The sequence below is a fragment of the Miscanthus floridulus genome, chromosome 15 (genome assembly GCF_019320115.1).
Source record: "Miscanthus floridulus cultivar M001 chromosome 15, ASM1932011v1, whole genome shotgun sequence".
NCBI classification, from domain to species: Eukaryota; Viridiplantae; Streptophyta; class Magnoliopsida; order Poales; family Poaceae; genus Miscanthus; species Miscanthus floridulus.
In genome coordinates, this window is record NC_089594.1 from 32,382,350 (window position 1) to 32,405,084 (window position 22,735).

Genomic DNA, 22,735 nt, shown 5'->3' on the forward strand with positions numbered 1-22,735 from the left:
AAATTCAGAACCATCAACGATTACCCCTGCTGAACATGAGAGCAAAGGTAATGCCCATGATGCTAAACTCACAGAAGGTGAGAGTTCTCTTGATGTGCTGAATTTTTCCACCAATCATGCTATGATAGAGCAAATTTTAGTGGAGCATTCACTTGATTTACCTTTGTCACAAGATGATTTGCTTGATGTTTCTTGTGATGAAGATGACTTGCATGATGATATTTATGTTATACCCATGCAATCATTGAAGAATGATCACGCTATATGTGTGCTGAAAATGAGCACTTGTGCTGAAAATAGACTTGTTATTCATAATGCTAGTGAAGTTAATGAGCTAAAATTATTGTCTTCTTTAAATACTTTGGGTTACATTGAATTTGATGTTCCGTGTAATCTTAGTTCTTTAGAGGAGAAACTTTATGCATATGCTGATTTGCCATGGTTCTCTAGACATACATATCATTTTATTGGAAAATATAATTGCAAAGGAGAGTATATTGTGCATCGTGTCTATATTTGTTCAAATCTGAAATCTCCTTATATTGTGCAAAAGTATGATCAACCAAAGGATTGCAATTGCTATAATCTTGTCATGTCGAGTTCTCCTAGTTTTGTTATAAAGAAACAAGTTAAATTTCAAGAAGGGGAGCAATATTGGCTACTACCAACAATGTTTTCTTCATCTAATCCCAAACCGAGGACGGTTTGTTGTCAAGAAGGGGAGGATGATGAGGACATGGCACCTTCGGATATGAACAATGATTATAAGGTGAGCTCGTTCCTACATTTGCATAGTGGCTTTGGTTATAATTCACTTGGTTCCACATGTACATATCACTATTTGATTGTAGGTTCAAATGTGTTTCATAATGGAAGCTCATCAAAGTTGAACTTTTGGTTCGTCGGTAGCCCGACAGTGCCTCATTGGGAAGGCCATAACTCATCCATCCGGAGTGCGATCGAGGTCAATGAGCACTTGATGGAAAGCTTGTTTGATAAGCTTTCAAATAGATCTGGTTCCATCTCAATATCATGTCGGCAAGACCTCCAAATCACCAATATATTCTGTCACTGTTTTTGCTGGGAGCTACACTGTCGTTATGGGCTTGTTATTCATCCTTGGGACCCTGGCCCAAGTGGGAGCACACCCCAAGGACTTGGAGAACCCACCAAGAAAGCCCTTGGACGTCCTCCTCCTTGGCCACCACCTTAGGAGGCCAGAAAGGACGTCCAAGCCAAGCCAGAGGCCCAGTCCAATCCGAGTTCGAGTCTGTCTCGGCCATCAGGACCAGTCTGCAATAAAACGGACGCCCAGGACGCATCCGAACTCCGTTTTTGATGATCCACATATGTATGGAAAGATAATTTGATAAGGAAGCCAATCCAAGTGTCTCTTCGGAATCAATGGGAATCGTCGAAACAAGTCAGCGTCCAGAATCTGTCAGGGTGCTGCGACACCTTCTTTTGGGCCGTTGGGCCTTGTAACGTGTTGGGACACCTTTAGGACGTGAAGAGGCATCCTTGGACATCCCTTAGGCTATATAATCAGTAGCCACGACCTACATTAGGTTTTGGGTTTTGCTTAGATTATTCTGTCAAGAAACAGTTTCGCCGTTCTTCAGTTTGTGAGACCCCAACTCATGAGATTAATCATACATCTGCAATTTGGTTGTGATCTTTCTTGTTCTTGCTTGTGTTCTTCATTGCGCAGGCAGGGATTAGCCTTCTTGGCGAGGTCAATCTGGTCCGTGACTCGGTTGATAACCAGAGGAGCTGTGGTGCTAAGATTGCAGGGTTCGATCTTTCGATCTGAAGCCGGATCGGTGTGTCATTCTCCGCCACAACGATAGTTACCATCACCTGACGGAAGATCGGGATCCCCGTCTCCATTATATCTCATGATCACTTGATAAACTTGGTTAGCACTTAGGGTTTCTTCAATTCACCAAAACCAAACTCGAGCTTTCAACCGTTATGGCATATGTTGCTCACACACATGTACCTGTGGACTAATCACCTGTGTTTCTCACATTAAACACAATTAGCCCACCTAAGGTTGTCACTCAATTACCAAAACCAAACAAGGACCTTTCAATAGTGATAGTTGTTTCTGACTAAATCACATTTTGGTCATAAACTCTTATCATCCAAAGAAAATTTGTCATAAACGCATCATTTCTATGAGTAGAAGGCCCATTCGCTTGTCATCCAAAGAAAATTTGTCATAAGTGCTTTGTCATATGAAAATTGTCATAGATGGCCCAATCTCTTGTGGTATATCAAATCACACCTGCAAGTCCTCATTGCTAGGGGTCCTCCATCTGGCTCCTGTCCTACGGTTGGCTTACATTTTTTTCCCTCCTCATGAAATTTCTTGTCATGATGTCTCTCACCCACCTAATGTCGTCTGCTGAGCACCTTCCTGCCGTGCCCCTACCAAGAAACTCCTTGCCATGTCCTGCTGAGTGCCTTTCCCTATTATGCTCACCGACGATGAGCAACGATGGTTGGGCCATGCGAGGTACATCAATGGGGGGAGTAGGACATGCATGGTACTGGTGTGTCTCCTCCTAGGTAGGTGCCCTAACCATGTCTCATCTTCTTTGGCCACCCCTTGCATAGCTCATCTCCTCCTAAAGAGATGCTCCTGTTGTAGCTTGTCTCCTCCCAGTGACCCTACCCATAGCTCCTCTTCTCCCAACGAGGTGTCCTTCTAAGCGAGGGCGAGGGTCATAGATTCTCTTGGTGACCTGATGTGCATAGCTTAGTCAATAGAGTGAGGAAAAGGGATTGAGCGAAGAAAAGGGAAAGATGAGAATGATGAGCAGGTCCCATCTATCATTGTCTATTGGGATGATTTGAGGGCTTAGATTTGTGGGCTGCTGCTAGAGTAGATGTAAGAAAAGAGGCCCTCAAAAGTAGGGGGCTTTTAATTATAACATTTATGTTGGATATGACTTGATAAATAATCGTAGAAGCTTTTCTCCTTAGAAAAAAATTATTTTACTCCATCCTCTGCATGAATTTTGTCTAAAACTATCCAATACAACTAAGTTTTAGCCTCTGGCTCATGAAATCGAATATTTCAAAAAGCACAAAATGGTTGTAAAAAACTAAGTCACATGGATCATGCAAGAAAAGCACAACACCGTTATATAAATGGTTCCCCCCAATGACATCAGTGATAATATATGACATAGCCGGTTCGTAATAGAACTAGTAGTGAAAATGGTCGGTTTTCACCACCTGTTCAAGCCACAAGTAGGTGGTGAAAACTAGCCTTGAGTATATAAGTGAGAAACCCTACAATCGTCTCCATGTGTTCCCTCTCTCCCTCACCCCGACCACTACCACTTTCTCTTCCTCACACTAGCCTGCCTTCTCTCTTTCTTCTCACTCCATTTAGTCTCCCTTGTCTCTCCCTCCATACTCGGTCACCACCCTTCCTTATCAACTCTAGGCTCCCAGCTTTGGTCATTGCTCTCTCTGCTCTGAGTGCCTCCCTCTCCAACCACCATGCTCCTTAGGATCGACCGCCATGCCATCCAACACTGCTTTTTCCCAAGTTCATTCCAATCTTGAACAAGACATCCTCCTCATGGGTGACATATAAGTTTAAGAAGATGAGCATGAGCTTGGTGACCTCAGATTTCCAGACCTCAAGAGATGATTTCCTCACCACTTGTCTCTCAGTACTAGTCTAGAAATCCACACCAAGAATAGATCACGTGATGAATAAAGACTTAGATGAGTTTCAACCCTACCTTCAAACACTAACACCTTACACAAGCACCCCATGAAGTCTCCAACTCATCCAACATACCCTCCTTAGACATGGTGAACCCTAGCCCTAAGAACACCAAGAACATAGATGAACTTTATAATAGACAATCTGACGTGACAGGATGGACTTTCATCCGAGTGAACTTGAACTGACCTCGATCACCAAGAATGGATTTCCTTGTAGGTCCAGATGTATTGTCCATCAATACACATCAGAACCAAAATCTGGATCTATAACTTGACTAGTTTTGCAAATATGGATTTTGGATTATGATTATGCACATGATGCTACTACAGCAATGGTTTTCATTCATTTAATTCATTTATTCTACCCACAACAAATATTCTCTCATCTTATTTGGCCCAACATTTAATGGATATTGTCATGAGCTTCACATTAGAAGAATGGCGCACGTTGGGGAATTCCCTTGCGTCGATGACGAGCAACCCTTTTTGGTGGTGGTTCTTCGTTGTTCTTGTCATTGTAGTTGTCTTTGTCACTTGTAGTACTTGAACCAACATCATCGATCATAGTCACATGATCCTTACCATTGGATTGAAGACTGTTTTCAACCATGGATGGCATACTCATTTCCATATTTAAGCCTCTAAGCTGTAAAAGGTAAGGATTTTATTAGATATATGCAATCCATTAATTATGGAAATTATTTCTTATTTTTGTATTTTTGAGAAAATAACATCCTTAGATAGTTTCTAATAACTTACATTGCATCTAAGAGAGCAGAAGCGAAATGCATCAAGTAGAGCACGATTGCATGTCTCACAGCTATGTGTTGATGAAGAAGGTGCCTTACAAATGGGGACACTAGAAGCACGCAGTTGTGGGCGTTCATTCAAGAATACGACCCTTGCACTATTGATTACATAAGTTTGCACATCGCTAATATCAAGGATGTCCTCAATCTCTGAAACCCTCACAACATCATGAAAGGATGATCACCTTATCTGAAACATCCAATTATTTGAAACCCTCACAACATCATGATAGGAATGGTCATACTTATAGGAAAAGAATAGTGAGAAGTACATGAGTTTTTGCTATAAATTTGTGGGCAAAAATAAGCGTTTTGCATAATCTGTGGTGGTAAGAACTGAAATGCCAGCTAGAAATTAAGAGAAACAATGCAATAATGAGAAGTACATGCACCTTTCCTACAAAACAGTGGGCATAGTATGATGTTTTGCATAATCTATGGTGGTAAGAACTGAAATGCTAGCTAGAAATTAAGAGAAACAATATAATAATAAGAAGTACATGCACTTTTTCAAAACTACGGGCGCAGTATGATGTTTTGCATAATATGTGGTGGTAAGAACTGAAATGCTAGCAAGAAAATAAGAGAAACAATATAATAATAAGAAGTACATGCACTTTTCCTACAAAACAGTGGGTGCAGTATGATGTTTCGCATAATCTATGGTTCTAAGAATTGAACAAATAGCTACAAGTGACACATAAACAATAATGAGATGTACAATCTCTTTTCCTATAAAATAGTTGTTGCAATGTGATGTTTTTCATAATTGCAGTAGTTCTTTGTCATAATATGCAGCACTAAGAATTAACTGCCATCTAAAGTTATAGGAAAAAATAATGACAAGTACAATCACTTTTCCTGGAAAACCGCTGGCAAATAAGAAGTTTTATAAAATTGGTACCACTAAAATTAGTTTGTGGTAATAACATTTGTTGCAACGTAGAATAAGCAATGGCAAGAAATGATGTCACAACGGGGTGAAACCATTGCACCCCTTGATTTCACAACCAAATAGTTATGTGGCATTTAACTATTTGTAGGGTTTTAATTAGTATGTATGGAACCACTACTTGCTATGTTTAGCCTCATTGCGATGGATGATTATATTAATAATTTGTGTGGAACCACTGGTAAGGTCTATGACGTATGTATTGAACCACTTGTGCCAAACAAGTTTGTGGCCATATATTCCCTTTGATGCAACAACTCAGTGTCTCGTTGCAATATAGAGAAACATTTTGCAACACAAGAAAAAATTTGCACCATGCATGAAATTCATGGCAGTAGAAACTTCTTTGAGGCAACGACCTTGTTTCTCGTTGCAACACAAATGTAACACCCTAAAATTTGCTTCTCTTGAAATAGAGCTAAAATAATTTAATTTTGTATTTTTATGCTCATGAAAACATGGGGAAATAATAAATTTTCATTAGATTAAAATTTATCTTAAGGTAGAAATGTGTTTGTTGCATTCATGCCAGTTCACCTTGTGTTTCTATGTGCAAAATATATTTTTTTAAATACGTTTAGGAGACGAATATCTATCTCTAGGAATTTTCCACCCTCTTTCTAGAATTTAATTCCTACCTTCTTCACCTTAATCTTTATGTTCCAAGTTCCCAACAATCTTTTCATGAGATCCAAATAATTTATTTGGGTTCATCATGTTCCAAAGTGTCTCTGGGAAATTTCTCCAAATTTTCAGAGGTCTCGGAGTATTTTTCGTGGCTTAAATATCAATTCTAGACTTTTCTAGAATTATTTTATTCACAAAATTAATTAATTCTGAAAATAAATAATATATCTCATTTTCCAACCAACTCTCAAAGCCCATGTGCAATAATCTTAATAAATCTTAAAGGCCCATGCATTTATTTACTAATGAGCTTTAATGATTATTTAGGTCCATTAGTAAATGTGGAGGGTGCAACATCAATTAATACCATATTGCTAGTTAATGTAGATGTAGGGAGTTTTTCTCCCTATAAATATATACCAACCTCTTGGTCAAAGCACACCAAAACTACCGTAAGGGGAGCCCCTAGTTTGGGAAATCCCTCGTGTAGTAAATTAGATTTTTCTCCTTCTCTCGCCGTCGCCGCCGCGCTGCCCGACGCCGTAGACCCGACATCAACCGCAAGAAGGCCCTAGGTGAGTTCACCGTCTTCTCCTCTTCTTCCCTGTGATCTTGGCTCATCAAACTGTGGCCATTAGGACCCAAACCAAGCGCTCCGGGGAGCTTCTCGTCGCCGGTAATGGAGCTCCGCCGCGCCGGTTTTCTTCTTTGGCCGGTGACTCTCTCTCCCCCTCCTTTCTAATTTGGGCTGTGTAGATTCAATCCAATGGTCCAAGATCGCCCGTACCCCTTCGCCGGGTTTATTTGCAAAAGAGCCCCTGTAGTTTCGTGTAATATAACCCGTAGTCCATGGCGCACTTCCATAATATGTTTTTGTATTCTAAAAGCGTAGTTTCTTTCTAGTAGATTCAGAATACGTTTTCACTTTCAGAAAGCGTAAAAACCCTCTGTTAGATTCAAAATGCGTTTACTTCTTTTGAAAACGTAGTTTCTTCGGTTAGATCCAAATACGCTTTCATCTATTTATACTTTTGCCACTAATCTTATTTAGGTCATAAAATCTTCATTTTAACTCTGTTTTGATCCATTCAAGTTGTGTTGATTAGTAATTGAGTAATCTACATGTTCATCATACTGTTAAATATATTTTCAACTTTTGAAATTCAAGGTTAGATTTAATCTATTATTTTATTAAAGGAAATCTTGTTTAATTCATAACTTTTTTGTTATAGCTCCGATTAGAGTGCTTTTCACGTCTGTATGTTCGTAGCGAGATGTAGATTTATTTTACAAACTTTTCAACTTGTTTTTATGTTTGGTGTACTATTCTAATTTAGATCTATTGTGTGCTTCGTGTATGATTGCATGGATGCTTGTGTGGTGCTTTATGATCATGTCAAGTCGGTGAGCTTTGCGTTGGTGATATAAAAGAAGTTGGTGATCCAGAAGAAGTCCTTTGGAGGTTACAATTCAATAGAAGAAGGATTTGAGTTTAAGGCAAGTATAGCATGGGATCTTCCTTGTTGTCCTATTCACCTTAAAATCATTTTAATCATAAGCATGTGTCTACCTTGGCAACCATAGTAATTTCTCTAGCTATTTGATATCTTGGATTCCTTAATACCTATGGGGAAATGCATTGGGTAGTATGATGCTAGTGCTCAACTAAAGCCATGATCTTGTAACTTGACTAATGGTATATGCAATAAACATTAAAAGATGCTTTTTAGCAACATGGAACAAGGGGGCTAGAGCATTGGGCTATTTTATGGTGCTCTAGATTCCTATCCCTAAGGATTTATCTATAAGCGAACATCCGAGACTTACAATATAGCTATGAGGGCTACATGGCTCGGGATTTAGCTTAGTATGAGGACCTTTTCTAACTTGTTAGTGGTTACCTTTATGGTGCAAGAGGGGCTCCAACAGGTTTGATCTCGGCCTGCCAAGAGGGTGCACTTTGGTTTCTTGGTATTTTGTTTGTCACTCCTTGGAGGGGGTTCATGCTTATTGATGGGGAAACCTTAGCGGCCCTAACTTGTTAGATGAACCTTTGAAAGGCTTCATAGTGAACCCTGCTGACCTTACTTGGTAGTGGGTCAAGAGGTTGGCCGTCTTGGGCGAAAGGGTAAATCATGACTCATAGTGAAAGTGTACAACCTCTGTAGAGTGTAAAACTGGTATATCAGCCATGCTCACAAGCGGCCTTGGACCTTTACGGAATAGATGATAAACACTGATGATACTGATGATGAAGATGCTCACTAATGATTATTGCTTATGCTATTCATTATTCATGTTTACCTGATCATGCATTTATGTGGGCTTGTGGAGAAACTTGTTGCCTCCCTATTGCTAAAATCATGACTCATTAAAAGCTAATCGCAGTTAACCAGTGTCAGCCTTTTGAGCCTCGTGAACCCCATGTTATATTTGTTGAGTACGACATGTATTTACGCTTGCTTTACTTTTTAAATCTTTGGAAAAATCCCGGATGGGTACCAGATTGCTAGTCTAGAGGAGTTAGGCTTGTGATCAACCAGTCAGTTGTCTCTGTGGATTAGAGTCTTCACCCAAAGATCGAAGTTGTCTTTTCGCTATTTACTATCTAAGGTTATATCCTTTATACTAAGTATGTTATATATTAAGCATTATCTATTGATATTACCTTTATTTGTAGCTATATGTGAGATTTGACTTTCTGGGCTCACATATGGTGTGTATCTAGTTTTGTCCTTAAAAACCAGGTGCTACAAAGTGATATCAGAGCAATGCTGACTATAAGATGCAAGCCTAGTAGAAATTGGTCATTTTAAGATTTAGAAGTTTCTACAAAAACCCTTGCTCTATGAACCTTGATATTTTCTTCTCTACTATATCTCTATCATTGCTATTCATCTCTACCTTGGTGCTTATTTTAAAGTCTTTGTTCTCATCTTCACTCCTTGGTTTGATATGCTTTTAGAATAGTTCCTCACCACCTTCTTGCATAATCTGAAGATGGGTCAAATGGGTCTTAGGATTGTGACCCCTAGTATAATGAGGATGATGGTATCGCAAGTCGAGTCAATGAATGAGTTATGCACCTTTAGTGTTTTGTTGAATTGTCATTATGTTTATGCTTGTTTTGGATCTTTGTAATGATTTCAATGATCTTGTTGAGTGTTCCCACAATTTCATTTAGTTTATAGGCCTAAGGTATAAGGATTAATGGAATAAATAGTTGGGTTTTGGTTATCTCCTGTTTCCTCTATCCTGTCTTTTTGGAGCAGCCTACACTCTTTGGCTTATATCTCTGATTTCGGATGATCAGAAATCATGAGAAAATTCTGGACAATAGTAGACTTCGATATCTTTCTGTGACCACAAGAATCACCTTGATAGCAATTTTGGTTATGGAGTTCTAAAAATCATAAGATGATGCCACCGCGCTGTCTAAAATCTAGAGCAGTTTCTGTTGTGCACTATTTTTGACTACGTGAACTATGGAATTTGGAAAAATGTTCTATAAGGAAGTTGTGGAGGATTTCATAATCTTTACAACGGTATAATCTACAACTTCATTGGATTAATAGAATAGGAGTTACAACTATTTTACTGTGCTGTTGTTTTTCTGCTCGCAAGGAATTCTAGATTTCTTGTTCCTGCCCATACACGGGAGTATCATTGGGATGTCAGAATGTCTTGATACTAGTTAGCTCATCTGGAAGAAGGTGCAAGCTACCCTTCTTGTGTCCCCTAGTTGATCTTTTCTTAAGGGGGGTAGCCAAGTTGAAGAATTTGCAAGATGAAGTATCATATGTTCTAGTTTGCACAGCGGAAGCATGGTGGGCCCATAACCCACAGGTCCCAGGATCAAAACCTTTGGAGGAACAAATACCTTTGGAGGAGATCAATAAGATAGACAATCATGCTTATGGCAACTATCTAACTAAGAAGGGTCTAAATGCTCAAGGTGCCATATGAAGTTCAAGTAATACTCTCTAGCTCTCACTTGGAAGAATCGGTTAATCTGATAAGGAAGGTGGTACCCAAGGGTGTAAGAGAGAACTCAGAGTTTTCAATGAGGTTTGGTTAGAGGTTTATCCAAGGTCATCAAGATATTGGTAGAGCTACCAAAGAAGCTTTTAAGTTAGTTTGGATCAAGAAACCTCAGGTAAGTGTTTGAAGGAGTCCAAGAAGAGGTTGAAGTAAAACCTATGTATTAGCTTTGCTAGATTAGGACAAGAGTTTTTCTATCTACAATGTTGCACCTTGTCAAGGTGTGGGATGTGTCCGTATACAAGAAGAAAAGTAGTGGCTTATTCATTAAGTCAACTAAGGAAGCGTGAGTTGAACTACCTAACATGTTATCTGGAGTTATCCATTGTGGAGCATGGAAGTGCTATCTTCTAGGGCATAAAAGTGATATCTAAGTGGATCACAAGAATCTAAAGGACATCTTCACTAAGATGGTTTTGAGCTTGTGACATCATTGTTTGATTGAAGCCTTCAAGGTTTTATGACTTGGAAAAGTGCTATCACTTGGGGAAGAAAAAGTCGTTGCTGATGCCCTTAGCAAAGGAGAGATTATCTAAGAAGATTTGGATGACACCATAGACTTAGAATTGTGTTTGAGAGTTGATCAATTTGATCTGAGCATATAAAGTCATTAATGTTTTAAGGTTGGTTATAGAACCCACTTTGGATCAAGAAAGTAAGAAGGTTCTGTTGGAAGGTGAATATATGAAGAAAGAGGTCTAATAAGCATGGACTAAAAAGGGAAAGGTGGCCTAGTGATTGGGGTTATCTGAGTATTGATTGGAGTATCTGTCAGAATCTTGGAATTAGTTTTGCAAGATACTTGGAGTAAGGATAACAAGTATGCAAAGTAAAGGAGAATCCAAAGGCGGAGAATCTATATCTCTTTGATCACCATTGTCCGAATCTCGAGGACGAGATTCATCTTAAGGGGGGATAGAATTGTAACACCCTAAAATTTGCTTCTCTTGAAATAGAGCTAAAAAGATTTAATTTTGTATTTTTATGCTCATGAAAACATGGGGAAATAATAAATTTTCATTAGATTAAAATTTATCTTAAGGTAGAAACGTGTTTGTTGCATTCATGCCAGTCGCACTTTGTGTTTCTATGTGCAAAATGTGTTTTTTTAAAATACGTTTAGGAGACGAATATCTATCTCTATGAATTTTCCAGCTTCTTTCTAGAAATTAATTCCTACCTCCTTCACCTTAATCTTTATGTTACAAGTTCCCAACAATCTTTTCATGGGCTCCAAATACTTTATTTGGGTTCATCATGTTCCAAAGTGTCTCTGAGAATTTCCCCAAATTTTTGGAGGTCTCGGAGTATTTTTCGTGGCTTAAATATCAATTCTGGACTTTTCTAGAATTATTTTATTCATGAAATTAATTAATTCGATAAATAAATAATATATCTTATTTTCCAACCAACTCTCAAAGTCCATGTGCAATAATCCTAATAAATCTCAAAGGCCGATGCATTTATTTATTAATGGGCTTTAATGATTATTTAGGTCCATTAGTAAATATGGAGGGTGCAACATCAATTAGTACCATATTGCTAGTTGATGTAGATGTGGGGAGTTTTTCTCCCTATAAATATATACCAACCTCTTGGTCAAAGTACACCAAAACTACCGTAAGGGGAGCCCCTAGTTTGGAAAATCCCTCGTGTAGTAAATTAGATTTTTCTCCTCCTCTCGCCGTCGCTGTCGCCGCCACGCTGCCCGACGCCGTAGACCTACCGTCAACCGCAAGAAGGCCCTAGGTGAGTTCGCCGTCTTCTCCTCTTATTCTCTGTTCTCTCGGCTCGTCAAACCGTGGCCTCTAGGAATCAAACCAAACGCTCCGAGGAGCTTCTCGCCGCCGGTAATGGAGCTCCGCTGTGCCGGTTTTATTCTTCGGCCAGTGACTCTCACTCCCCCTCCTTTCTAATTTGGGCTGTGTAGATTCAATCCAACAGTACAAGATCACCCGTACCCCTTCGCTAGGTTTATTTGCAAAAGAGCCCCTATAGTTTCGCGTAATATAACCCGCAGTCCATGGTGCACTTCCAGAATATGTTTTCGTATTACAAAAGCGTAGTTTCTTTCTAGTAGATTCAGAATACATTTTCTCTTTTAGAAAGCATAAAATCCCTCGGTAAGATTCAAAATACATTTTCTTCTTTTGAAAACGTAGTTTCTTCGGTTAGATCCAAAATACGTTTTCATCTATTTATAGTTTTGCCACTTGTCTTATTTAGGCCATAAAATCTTAGTTTTAACTCCATTTTGATCCATTCAAATTACGTTAGATTCGTAATTGAGTAATCTACATGTTCATCCTACTGTTAAATATATTTTGAACTTTTGAAATTCGAGGTTAGATTTAATCTATTATTTTATTAAAGGAAATCTTGTTTAATTCATAACTTTTTTTGTTATAGCTCCGATTACAGTGCTTTTCATGTCTGTTTTTTCATAGCGAGACGTAGATTCATTTTACAAACTTTTTAGGTTGATTTTATTTTTGGAGTACTGTTCTAATTTAAATCTATTATTTGCTTCGTGTATGATTGCATGGATGCTTGTGTGGTGCTTTATGATCATATCCAATCGGTGAGCTTTGCGTTGGTGATATAAAAGAAGTTGGTGATCCAGAAGAAGTCATTTGGAGGTTACAATTCAATAGAAGAAGGATTTGAGTTTAAGGCAAGTATAGCATGGGATCTTCCTTGTTGTCCTATTCACCTTAATATTATTTTAATCATAAGCATGTGTCTACCTTGGCAACCATAGTAATTTCTCTAGCTATTTGATATCTTAGATTCCTTGATACCTATGGGGAATTGCATTGGGTAGTATGATGCTAGTGCTCAACTAAAGCCATGATCTTGTAACTTGACTAATGGTATATGCAATAAACATTAAAAGATATTTTTAGCAACATGGAACAAGTGGGCTAGAGCATTGGGCTATTTTATGGTGCTCTAGATTTCTCTCCCTAAGGACTTATCTGTAAGCGAACATCCGGGACTTACAGTACAGCTGTGAGAGCTACCTGGCTCTGGCTTTAGCTCAGTATGATGACCTTTTCTAGCTTGTTAGTGGTTACTTTTATGGCACAAGAGGGGCTTTGACAAGTATGATCTCGGCCTACTAAGAGGGTGCACTTTGGTTTCTTGGTATTTTGTTAGTCACTCCTTGGAGGGGGATTCATGCTTATTGATGGGAAAACCTTAGCAGCCCTAACTTGTTAGACAAACTTTTGAAAGGCTTCATAGTGAACCCTGCCGACCTTACTTGGTAGTGGGTCAAGAGGTTGGTTGCCTCGGGCGAAAGGGTAAATCATGACTCGCAGTGAAAGTGTACAACCTCTACAGAGTGTAAAACTGGTATATCAGCAGTGCTCACGGTTACGAGCGGCCTTGGACCCTTACGGAATAGATGATGAACACTGATGATGCTGATGATGATGAAGATGCTCATAATGATTATTGTTTATGCTATTCATTATTCATGTTTACCTGATCATGTATTTATGTGGGCTTGTGGATAAACTTGTTCCTACCCTATTGCTAAAATCATGACTCATTAAAAGCTAATCGCAGTTAACCAGTGTCAACCTGTTGAGCCTCATGAACCCCATGTTATATTTGTTGACTACGACATGTACTTACGCTTGCTTTACTTTTTAAATCTTTGAAAAAATCTTAGATGGGTATTAGATTGCTAGTTTGGAGGAGTTAGGCTTATGATCAACCAGTCAGTTGTCCCTATGGATTGGAGTCTTCACCCAAAGATCGGAGTTGTCTTTCTACTGTTTACTGTCTAAGGTTATATCCTTTATACTAAGTATATTATATATTAAGCATTGTCTATTGATATTACATTTATTTGTAGCTATATGTGAGATTTGATTTTCTGGGCTCACATATGGTGTGTATCTGGTTTTTTTCCTTAAAACCGGGTGCTACAACAAAGCAACATTTTTGCAGCACAAGAAAAAGTTTGCGTAGCACACGAAATTCGTAGCAAATTTTGCAAGCTAATTGCATTGATGTCCTTTTTTGTGGCAAAAACACTTACATGTAGCGACGAATTTGACTATTATCACAACAAGAAAAACCGTGGCAAAATTGTTAACTAACCACAACCGTTATCAAAATTGTGGCAATAACACCAACCTCTTTGAACCAAAATCAGAATTACCACAACACAATAAATTAGTGGCAACATAGTTCAAATAATGCAACAAGTTTTGCAAATAGTGGCAAAAACACCAACATATTACGCTGTTGCAATGCGCACCGTGGCATTAGGGGGATTTTCCCGTAGTGTCAGTGCTCCATGAAGTCGGTTGATAGGTATCCCAAGCTATCCAAAGGCGGCTGTGAGTGTGTGTTTGTATGAATGGTGGGCCCTTCAATCCATGTGTGAGATCATGACAACCATTTGATCAAACCGACTTTGCATCAACGCGCAAGATTGCTCCATAGTGTGTTCTCTCTACATGTGTCGAAGTGGAGAGGCTAGATGGGCCCAGGCCGGGTTAGGAGACCACCTAGGCCGGTCTCTGGTGCCACCTTTTGGTCATGGGTTATGGCTCAGCAGTAGGTTGTGGGTTCAAATCCTCAAAGATGCTAATTTTTTATTTTCTTGGGTTTTGTGGAAACCATTTACAAAGGCGGGCATCTTAACTTGTCTACATGTATAAATGGCATTAACATAGGTAAGCATCTTAAGATGCCCACCTCGGTTAATAGTTTTATAGAGGTGGTTGTGCACCCGCCTTTGGAAATGGCCGATTAACAGTGACCATTTGCTAGAGGCAAACGCACTGTCCTCCTTTGAAAATCGATTTTGACCGGCGCCAACAATCTTTTTGTGCAGGAGTGTTTATTTGATTTCCTACACTTAAAATAAGTTGTAAGTCTTTCTCGCCAATTGTCTTAACAACAAAGTACACATCATATGTTAGTGATTCAAAAGCAAAGTGCATAATCTTAGGAGGAGCTAGATTTATAACTTGTGATGTTGGGACTAACCTTCTTTCAAGGCTTATCATGTGTAGTCCCGTCGAACATGGGAAGGATGGGTCAAATCGTCTCATGTTGTGCGTCTCTTGGGGAGTTTGGAGACTTAGCATGCTCTTGGGTGCACTCATGAGGTTACATATCACGACACATACCCAAAGTCCTCCACCTCATCCAAAGGTAGTGTATACCCTTCTCTTGCATCTTGTACACTTTACTTTAATATAGGGTTGCATTACATGCTCCTTTTTGTGTTCATACTCTTTTGTGCCTTAGTTGAACCCAAGGAATATCTAGATTATTGAAGAATTTGTGGAGATTCTTCAACATCAGAGCTTCATTGTGCTTTTCTAGTCCAATGAGTCCTAGACCTCCTTCCTCCTTTGACATGCAGACCATATGGCGGCAGCCTTTGGTGGATTCTTTGCACTGATATCTGACCCCTCTAAAGGCAGTGTTTTCTATATTTATCTATTTGCTTGATGATAGTTTTTGGAAGGGTTAAGGACTTAAGGTGCTCATGTAATAAAAGGTTGGCAAAGACGAAAAAAACTTCATTTGTGATCCCCATTCTCTCATCCTCTGATAGAAATGAGAAAACACTCACCACCCTTATCTCTGTTTTACCAAGGGTAAAAAATTCTGAACTCTTGGCTTTGTGATTCCAATTCCAAGAGGCAAACCCAAATAGGTGAAGCCCTTTGAACACCCGAAAGTTCTTGCTAGGAGCTCTAATTTTTCTTCAGAGATATTGATGAGAACCATATACGTGATTAAAAGCTATATATACAATATAAGTATACAACTAATAGTAGAAACTTTGTGTGCGTGAGCCGTGAGCTAGCTGCTGCCTAGCTACTAGGAGAGTGTGATGAAGTCGTGGAGTGATGCAACGAGGCTGGGCGGCCAGTGCTTGGTGTCCCGGACGTAGGCGAGGTCCGTGTAGTGCGGGTCCAGCAGCGTCGCGATGGCGAACTGGTTCTCCGCCAGCAGCGCCGCGTGCTTGTCCGCGTACAGCGCCGCCGCCAGGGCCGCGTGGATCTCTGCAAATAAACCTCACCATCATCATCAGTAATCCATCACTTCGACCTGATGACAAAATAGACGACGACCCACCTGGGTATCCCTTTAGGGCGATGGAGACGTCCTCCATCTCGGCGATGGACTCGTCGCGGTCGCCGATCTCGTACAGCACCAGTGCCCGCCCCACCCGCGCGTACTCCGACAGCGCCAGGTCCGCGTACTCCCGCACCACGCGCGTGAACGACGCCAGCGCCTCCGGGAACTCCCCGCGTGCCTGCAACTCCCGCCCGAGCTCCAGCAGCCCCACGGCCTCCCCGACGCGCCGCGACACGGCCGCGCTGGCCGCGCGCTCCGCCTCCGTCACCACCGGCGGCGGGCCACTGTACCCTGCCAAACCTCCTTCCTCTCCTGCAGCCTGCGCGCCGGCGGCGGTACTGGCACTGCTGCTGGCCGCGAGGAGCAGTGCTGACGACACCAGCAGCTGCCGCCTGCCTGTCTTTGTCGATGCGATTGCTAATGGTGATGATGACGGCTGGGAGTAGATGGCTCGTGGCGGAACCGGGGTGGCTGCTCCGGTGGCTACCGGCGGCGTGACGGGAGGCTGCATGGGTACGGCGGAGGCGTATACGTGGCGCTCACATGCCAACGTTTCGTCGTCGTGGCAGGCGAGGAAGAGAGAGATAAGGTTTGCGAGGCTGCTCAAAATGAGGACATGGATTGAAAAGAATTGAAACAGGTTCGTCTGCTCTTGTCGCCGGCTCGCGTTCGTCGAAAGGAACGGTCAGAAATGATCGTGAAATGGACGGTTCACGGCAGAGCTTGCTGTTGCTCTGAGCATGACACAGACAATTGCTCGTGGCAAAAGTTGAGCCAACAAAGCGGCACAAACTGATCTAGTAGCTGAATTTCAGAAAAAAAATTCAAAATCCGAGGTCAACATCCCGTCAATGTTAGAGAACTTAAAATAAATATTTAGACGTCTACATGATATCAAGTAGAAAAGTTGTCTACTATAAAGTTATATATCTTACTACGAATTACAACTTTGGTGTAAACTATGTCATCAACATATGGGGGGTGGGGGGGGGGGGGGGGGGCGTTTGGGAAAAAATAAATAAATAAAGTAAATTATAAAATATTGTAACTTAAATGAATATTTGAGCCTTTAAAATATATTATTTTAAAAAGTTATCCACTACTAAGTTGTAGACCATGTGAGCTCTACAACTTTAATATAAAGTTTGTATTCATATGACTTCATACGAAGAAGTTATTCCTTCTTATATAGGAGATAGAGAGACCAAATGAAAGGTGGTCCCACTGTCACGTCAGCAAAACCATGAAAGAAATCACTTTGAAATAGTTAAGAGGAATATCTTGTCTAGTTTCAAAAGTTGAGGTGTGTATGTTGTCTGTTATTAAAGTTTGAGTTATTCTTTTTAAATTCAGTGGCTGATTCAGGGGTGGTGAATGAGACTGTAGCTCAAATAGAGTCCATTATCTTCTCCTAAAATTTGGGAGTTCAGGATTGAAATAGAGCAAGGAGGGGATTGGGCATATTTATATCTGTTGCAAGCCTGCAAAAGGCGGCAGCAAGCTGCATGCTGATCTTTTGTTCTCTCCTCCGGCGATGGACCATGGCCATGGCCAGCCACCGCCATCCACCACCCTTTGCTACTCCGCTGCTCGCGTGCTTCATTCTCTCTGGCATGCTGAAGTTTGTTGGGCTCCGAGAATAATGCATCTGGGCAACGCCTGGGGCAAGATAGAATTGGGCCAAAATTATTAGAGTGATATTTGGATTTTGTTTGGTTTAGGGGTCATGGCGCTAGACCCAAATCCGCCCCTGTTCCTGCTCGCTCCTTCACCATCTCTGTCCAGGTTTATTTAGTGTCTGTAGCAATAGAGAAAACTTTAGTTTTGAACTTTATTATTTCCTATGTATGAGATACTTGAATTCCACAAGGAAGGTTTCCTTTTATTTAATAGATAGAAATACCATCAGCAGTTGCCAAATCATACACCTGTAGACAACGGTAAAATTTACTATAGTTAATAATGAATATTCTAGAAGCATAAATGAGATTCTCAAATTCTACATTACCAAAAAAATGATTCTAAAAGAAACAATTGAATAGACAGCGATTACACACTCAAAAGATAATGCCTCCATTCCAAAAAAAAAAGATAAGATCTCCTAAAATCAATTAATAGAGATGAGCCTCTAAAGAGATCTTCCTCTAAAAGTAATAGGAATTTCCTGAGGTGGGCCTCATATGAGGCCCAAAAAACATGGCGAGCCAAGCCTTGCCCATAATCATTCCTCATATATATTGACAACACTTAGGGTTCCTTGTCCCTCACTTCTCTCTTTCTCTCACAAAAACACTTCTCCCTAGTGGCACACTTCTCCTAGCAGTGCTCACATGAGGGCCCATCCCCACTTCGGTAGCCGCATCGGCACTTGTGTGGGGCCTGCTTATATGGCGCACGAACCATGAGAAACCCATCATGAGTCCAACTTCAATCACATCTAAGAAAGCAAGCATTGAACACATACTAGGAAGGCAAACGATCAATCTTGCAAGGTATAGGAAGTTAATCATCAAGGTAAAAGCTCAACTATGTTCTCATTTGATTCTAGTGATAGTATATACAAAGGATACAATAGCTAGCACATATCAAGTTATGCCATTATAAAAGAGAAATATATGCTTAGGGGCTTGTCTTGATACTCAGTGGGGTTGGACAATGGGCATGGTCATTGGGAACAAAGTCAAAGTTGGTCTTGAGAGTCACCTCCTTGGGTGCGTCAACTCCTATATGAGTACAAGGTACATGTACGGAAACATGATGCTCATGATTGTTATGACAAGGTTAAGAGTGGTAGAGCGAGGGTGAGTGGATGTAGGCATCTCAGGTTCCAAGTCACATAGAATGTGCTACATTTGCTTGCCAAATGGGGCCGGTAAGAAGGGTTAACGCCTAGCTCAAAATCCTGCATTTTCACGTTCTGATAGACAACCTGACGTGATAGGATGGACTTTCCATCCGTGTGAACTTGAACTGACCTAGCTCACCAAGAATGGATTGCCTTGTAGGTCCGTATGTATTGTCCACATATGCACATTAGAGCCAGAATCTACATCTATAACTCGAATAGTTTTGCAAATATGGATTTTGGATTATGATTATGCACATGATGCTAATGATCAACCAAGTGCAATGACGGGTCATGACACTACATAATCTTGTCACTTGTTCTTCATGATTTGAAGTAAACCTCGGGGTAGAACTACTTAAGAGAGATAAAGGCTATGACTACACTATGTGCTTCCAGTATAACAATTACGTGCTTTGAGAGAAACAACCATTAGATGGTCTTGTAAAATGTTTTCGAAAGGCTCGCAATTTGAAGAAATCAACCCTACATAGCATTGGGGTCATTCATTCATTCATTTATTCTACCCATGGCAAACATTCTCTCATCTTATTTGCCCCAACATTTAATGGATATTGTCATGAGCTTCACATTAGAAGAATGGCGCACGTTGGGGAATTCCCTTGCGTCGGTGGCGAGCAACCCTTTTTGGTGGTGGTTCTTCGTTATTCTTGTCATTGCAGCTGTCTTTGTCACTTGTAGTACTTGAACCAACATCATTGATCCTAGTCACATGATCCTTACCATTGGATTGAGGGCTGTTTTCAACCATGGATGGCATACTCATTTCCATATTTAAGCCTCTAAGCTGTAAAAGGTAAGGATTTTATTAGATATATGCAATCCATTAATTATGGAACTTATTTCTTATTTTTGTACTTTTGAAAAAAATAACATCCTTAGATAGTTTGTGATAACTTACATTGCATCCAAGAGAGCAGAAGCAAAATGCATCAAGTAGAGCACGATTGCATGTCTCACAGCTATGTGTTGATGACGAAGGTGCCTTACAAATGGGGACACCAGAAGCACGCAGTTGTGGGCGCTCATTCAAGAATACAACCCTTGCACTATTGATTACATAAGTTTGCACATTGCTAATATCAAGGATGTCCTCAATCTCTGAAACCCTCACAACATCATGATAGGATGATCGCCTTATCTGAAACATCGAATTATTTGAAACTTAAATACTTCCATCTTTTCATAGATCATACGTGTGCTTGGTCAAAGGACCTGTGGCCTATGAATGAAATCTATTTTATACACCCAAATTCAGAACACATTTTATGTAAAGTTTTATAACATTTCTTAATTATGAGGTGGCATAAGAAGCAACAAGAGAAAAAACATCTAAATCATAAAGTTTTGAGTTGTATGACATGTATGATATGAAATGTTTTACCTTTCCATTGACTACACGACTACACATTTCTTACCTGGATTACACGATGAGTGGAATGATTGCTTGAATGGCAATAATTGCAGAAAGCAGCTGGTGTAGCCTCACACTGGGTGCAAAATAGGGTACACTCATTGCGACTAGCAAGAAGATGGTTTGCACAAGTCGTAAAGAACTGTGTTGCAAGCAATATCTGTAGCCATGAAGGGACTGCCTCCCTTTTCATTATAAAATCAGTAGTCTATTATGTTCTTTGTGGTAATGTTGGGGCCTGTAAGTGAATGGAATGGTTGTATTTATAGGAAAAGAATAGTGAGACCTACATGAGTTGTTGCTGTAAAATTGCTGGCACAAATAGGCGTTTTGCATAATTTGTGGTGGTAAGAACTGAAATGCCAGCTAGAAAATAAGAGAAACAATATAATAATAAAAAGTACATGCATTTTTCCTATAAAACAGTGGTGCAGTATGATGTTTTGCATAATCTGTGGTGGTAAGAACTGAAATGCTAGCTAGAAATTAAGAGAAACAATATAATAATAAGAAGTACATTTACTTTTCCTATACAACAGCGGGCGTAGTATGATGTTTTGCATAATCTGTGGTGGTAAGAACTGAAATGCCAGCTAGAAATTAAGAGAAACAATATAATAATAAGAAGTACATTTACTTTCCCTACAAAATAGCAGGCGCAATATGATGTTTTGCATAATCTGTGGTGGTAAGAACTGAAATGCCAGCTAGAAATTAAGAGAAACAATACAATAATAAGAAGTACATTTATTTTTCCTACAAAACAGCGGGCGCAGTATGATGTTTTGCATAATCTGTGGTGGTAAGAACTAAAATGCCAGCTACAAATTAAGAGAAACAATACAATAATAAGAATACATTTACTTTTCCTATAAAATAGCGGGCACAGTATGATGTTCGGCATAATCTGTGGTGGTAAGAACTGAAATGCCAGCTAGAAATTAAGAGAAACAATATAATAAAAAGAAGTACATTTACTTTTCTTATAAAATAGCGGGCCGCAGTATGATGTTTTTCATAATATGTGGTGGTAAGAACTGAAATGCCAACAAGAAATTAAGAGAAACAATATAATAATAAGAAGTACATTTACTTTTCCTACAAAACAGCGGGTGTAGTATGATGTTTTGCATAATCTATGGTTCCAAGAACTAAACTAATAGCTACCAGTGACAGAAAGAATAATGAGATGTACAATCTCTTTTCCTATAAAACCGTTGGTGCAATGTGAAATTTTTCATAATTGCAGTAGTTCTTTGTCATAATATGCAACACTAAGAATTGACTGCCAGTTAAAGTTATATGAAAAAATAATGACAAGTACAATCACTTTTCCTAGAAACCCACTGGCAAATAAGAAGTTTAAAAAATTTGTGGCACTAAGAACTAAAATACCAGCTATAGATATAGGGATAAAACAATAGAAGTGCATCCACTTTTTATTCCAACCCACTAGCGCAATAAGAGTATTTGCATAATCTGCAACGACATGAAACTGAATGCCAGCTACAAACATTGTGCCCACAATCATAGTTCTTATTATATAATATCCTGGTGCTCACATAATAGGCATTGTGTTGTGACGACCCAAAAGTCACTACAAATAAAACTTTGCAAAACCACGTTCTGAATCCTAGATCCAATTGTCCCCCTCCAATCTTGAGCATTAAGTCTGGTTTCATTGAGCCCAGAAGGACCTCTCCTAGGACAGGTCATGGCTCGTTTGCCCTCTGGTTCAACCTATGTGACCTTGTCGTCATCAGACCCATTCCTAACGCTAGAAGATTAACATAGTGCTATGCTCGATCATATGCCAACCACTCAGCTCTCATGTTGTGTTGTCCACTTCTCATCCCTCTTGGCCCTACCCCTCAGCTTATAACTCACCCCAAATCACCAACATCATCTCTCCCCCATTCATCTCACCACTCTCATCACTCTATCTTTAAGCAACAACAAGAGTGAAGATGAAAAATGGATAAAATATTGAAGGAAACCCATTCTTTAATCGAGAAGAAGATGAAGGTCAATACCTTTATCCCTGGAGAAATTCCAAGCATAAGATTGTAATCTCCCCCTATCAATTCCTTGATCCCATCTTAGTCCCTAATTCACATGTTCAAGCATGAAGGAGATGCTCCTCCCAAGTTCCTTCCAAT

General features: G+C 39.9%; 2 protein-coding genes across 2 annotated transcripts; both read right to left on the reverse strand.

Moving 5' to 3' along the window:
- Window positions 1–15,928: 15,928 nt before the first annotated feature.
- Window positions 15,929–16,915, reverse strand: LOC136509142 (uncharacterized). The gene is made up of 2 exons (XM_066503955.1): window positions 16,294–16,915; window positions 15,929–16,220 (listed from the first exon to the last, which is right to left on the reverse strand). Exons 1-2 carry the CDS (start codon window positions 16,805–16,807, stop codon window positions 16,036–16,038), a joined length of 699 nt encoding a protein of 232 aa, XP_066360052.1. The 5' UTR covers window positions 16,808–16,915; the 3' UTR covers window positions 15,929–16,035.
- A 2,818-nt stretch (window positions 16,916–19,733) lies between these two features.
- LOC136506550 (protein RGF1 INDUCIBLE TRANSCRIPTION FACTOR 1-like) lies at window positions 19,734–20,769 on the reverse strand. Its single transcript, XM_066501467.1, has 3 exons — window positions 20,581–20,769; window positions 20,064–20,303; window positions 19,734–19,949 (listed from the first exon to the last, which is right to left on the reverse strand). Exons 1-3 carry the CDS (start codon window positions 20,767–20,769, stop codon window positions 19,734–19,736), a joined length of 645 nt encoding a protein of 214 aa, XP_066357564.1.
- Window positions 20,770–22,735: the final 1,966 nt, after the last annotated feature.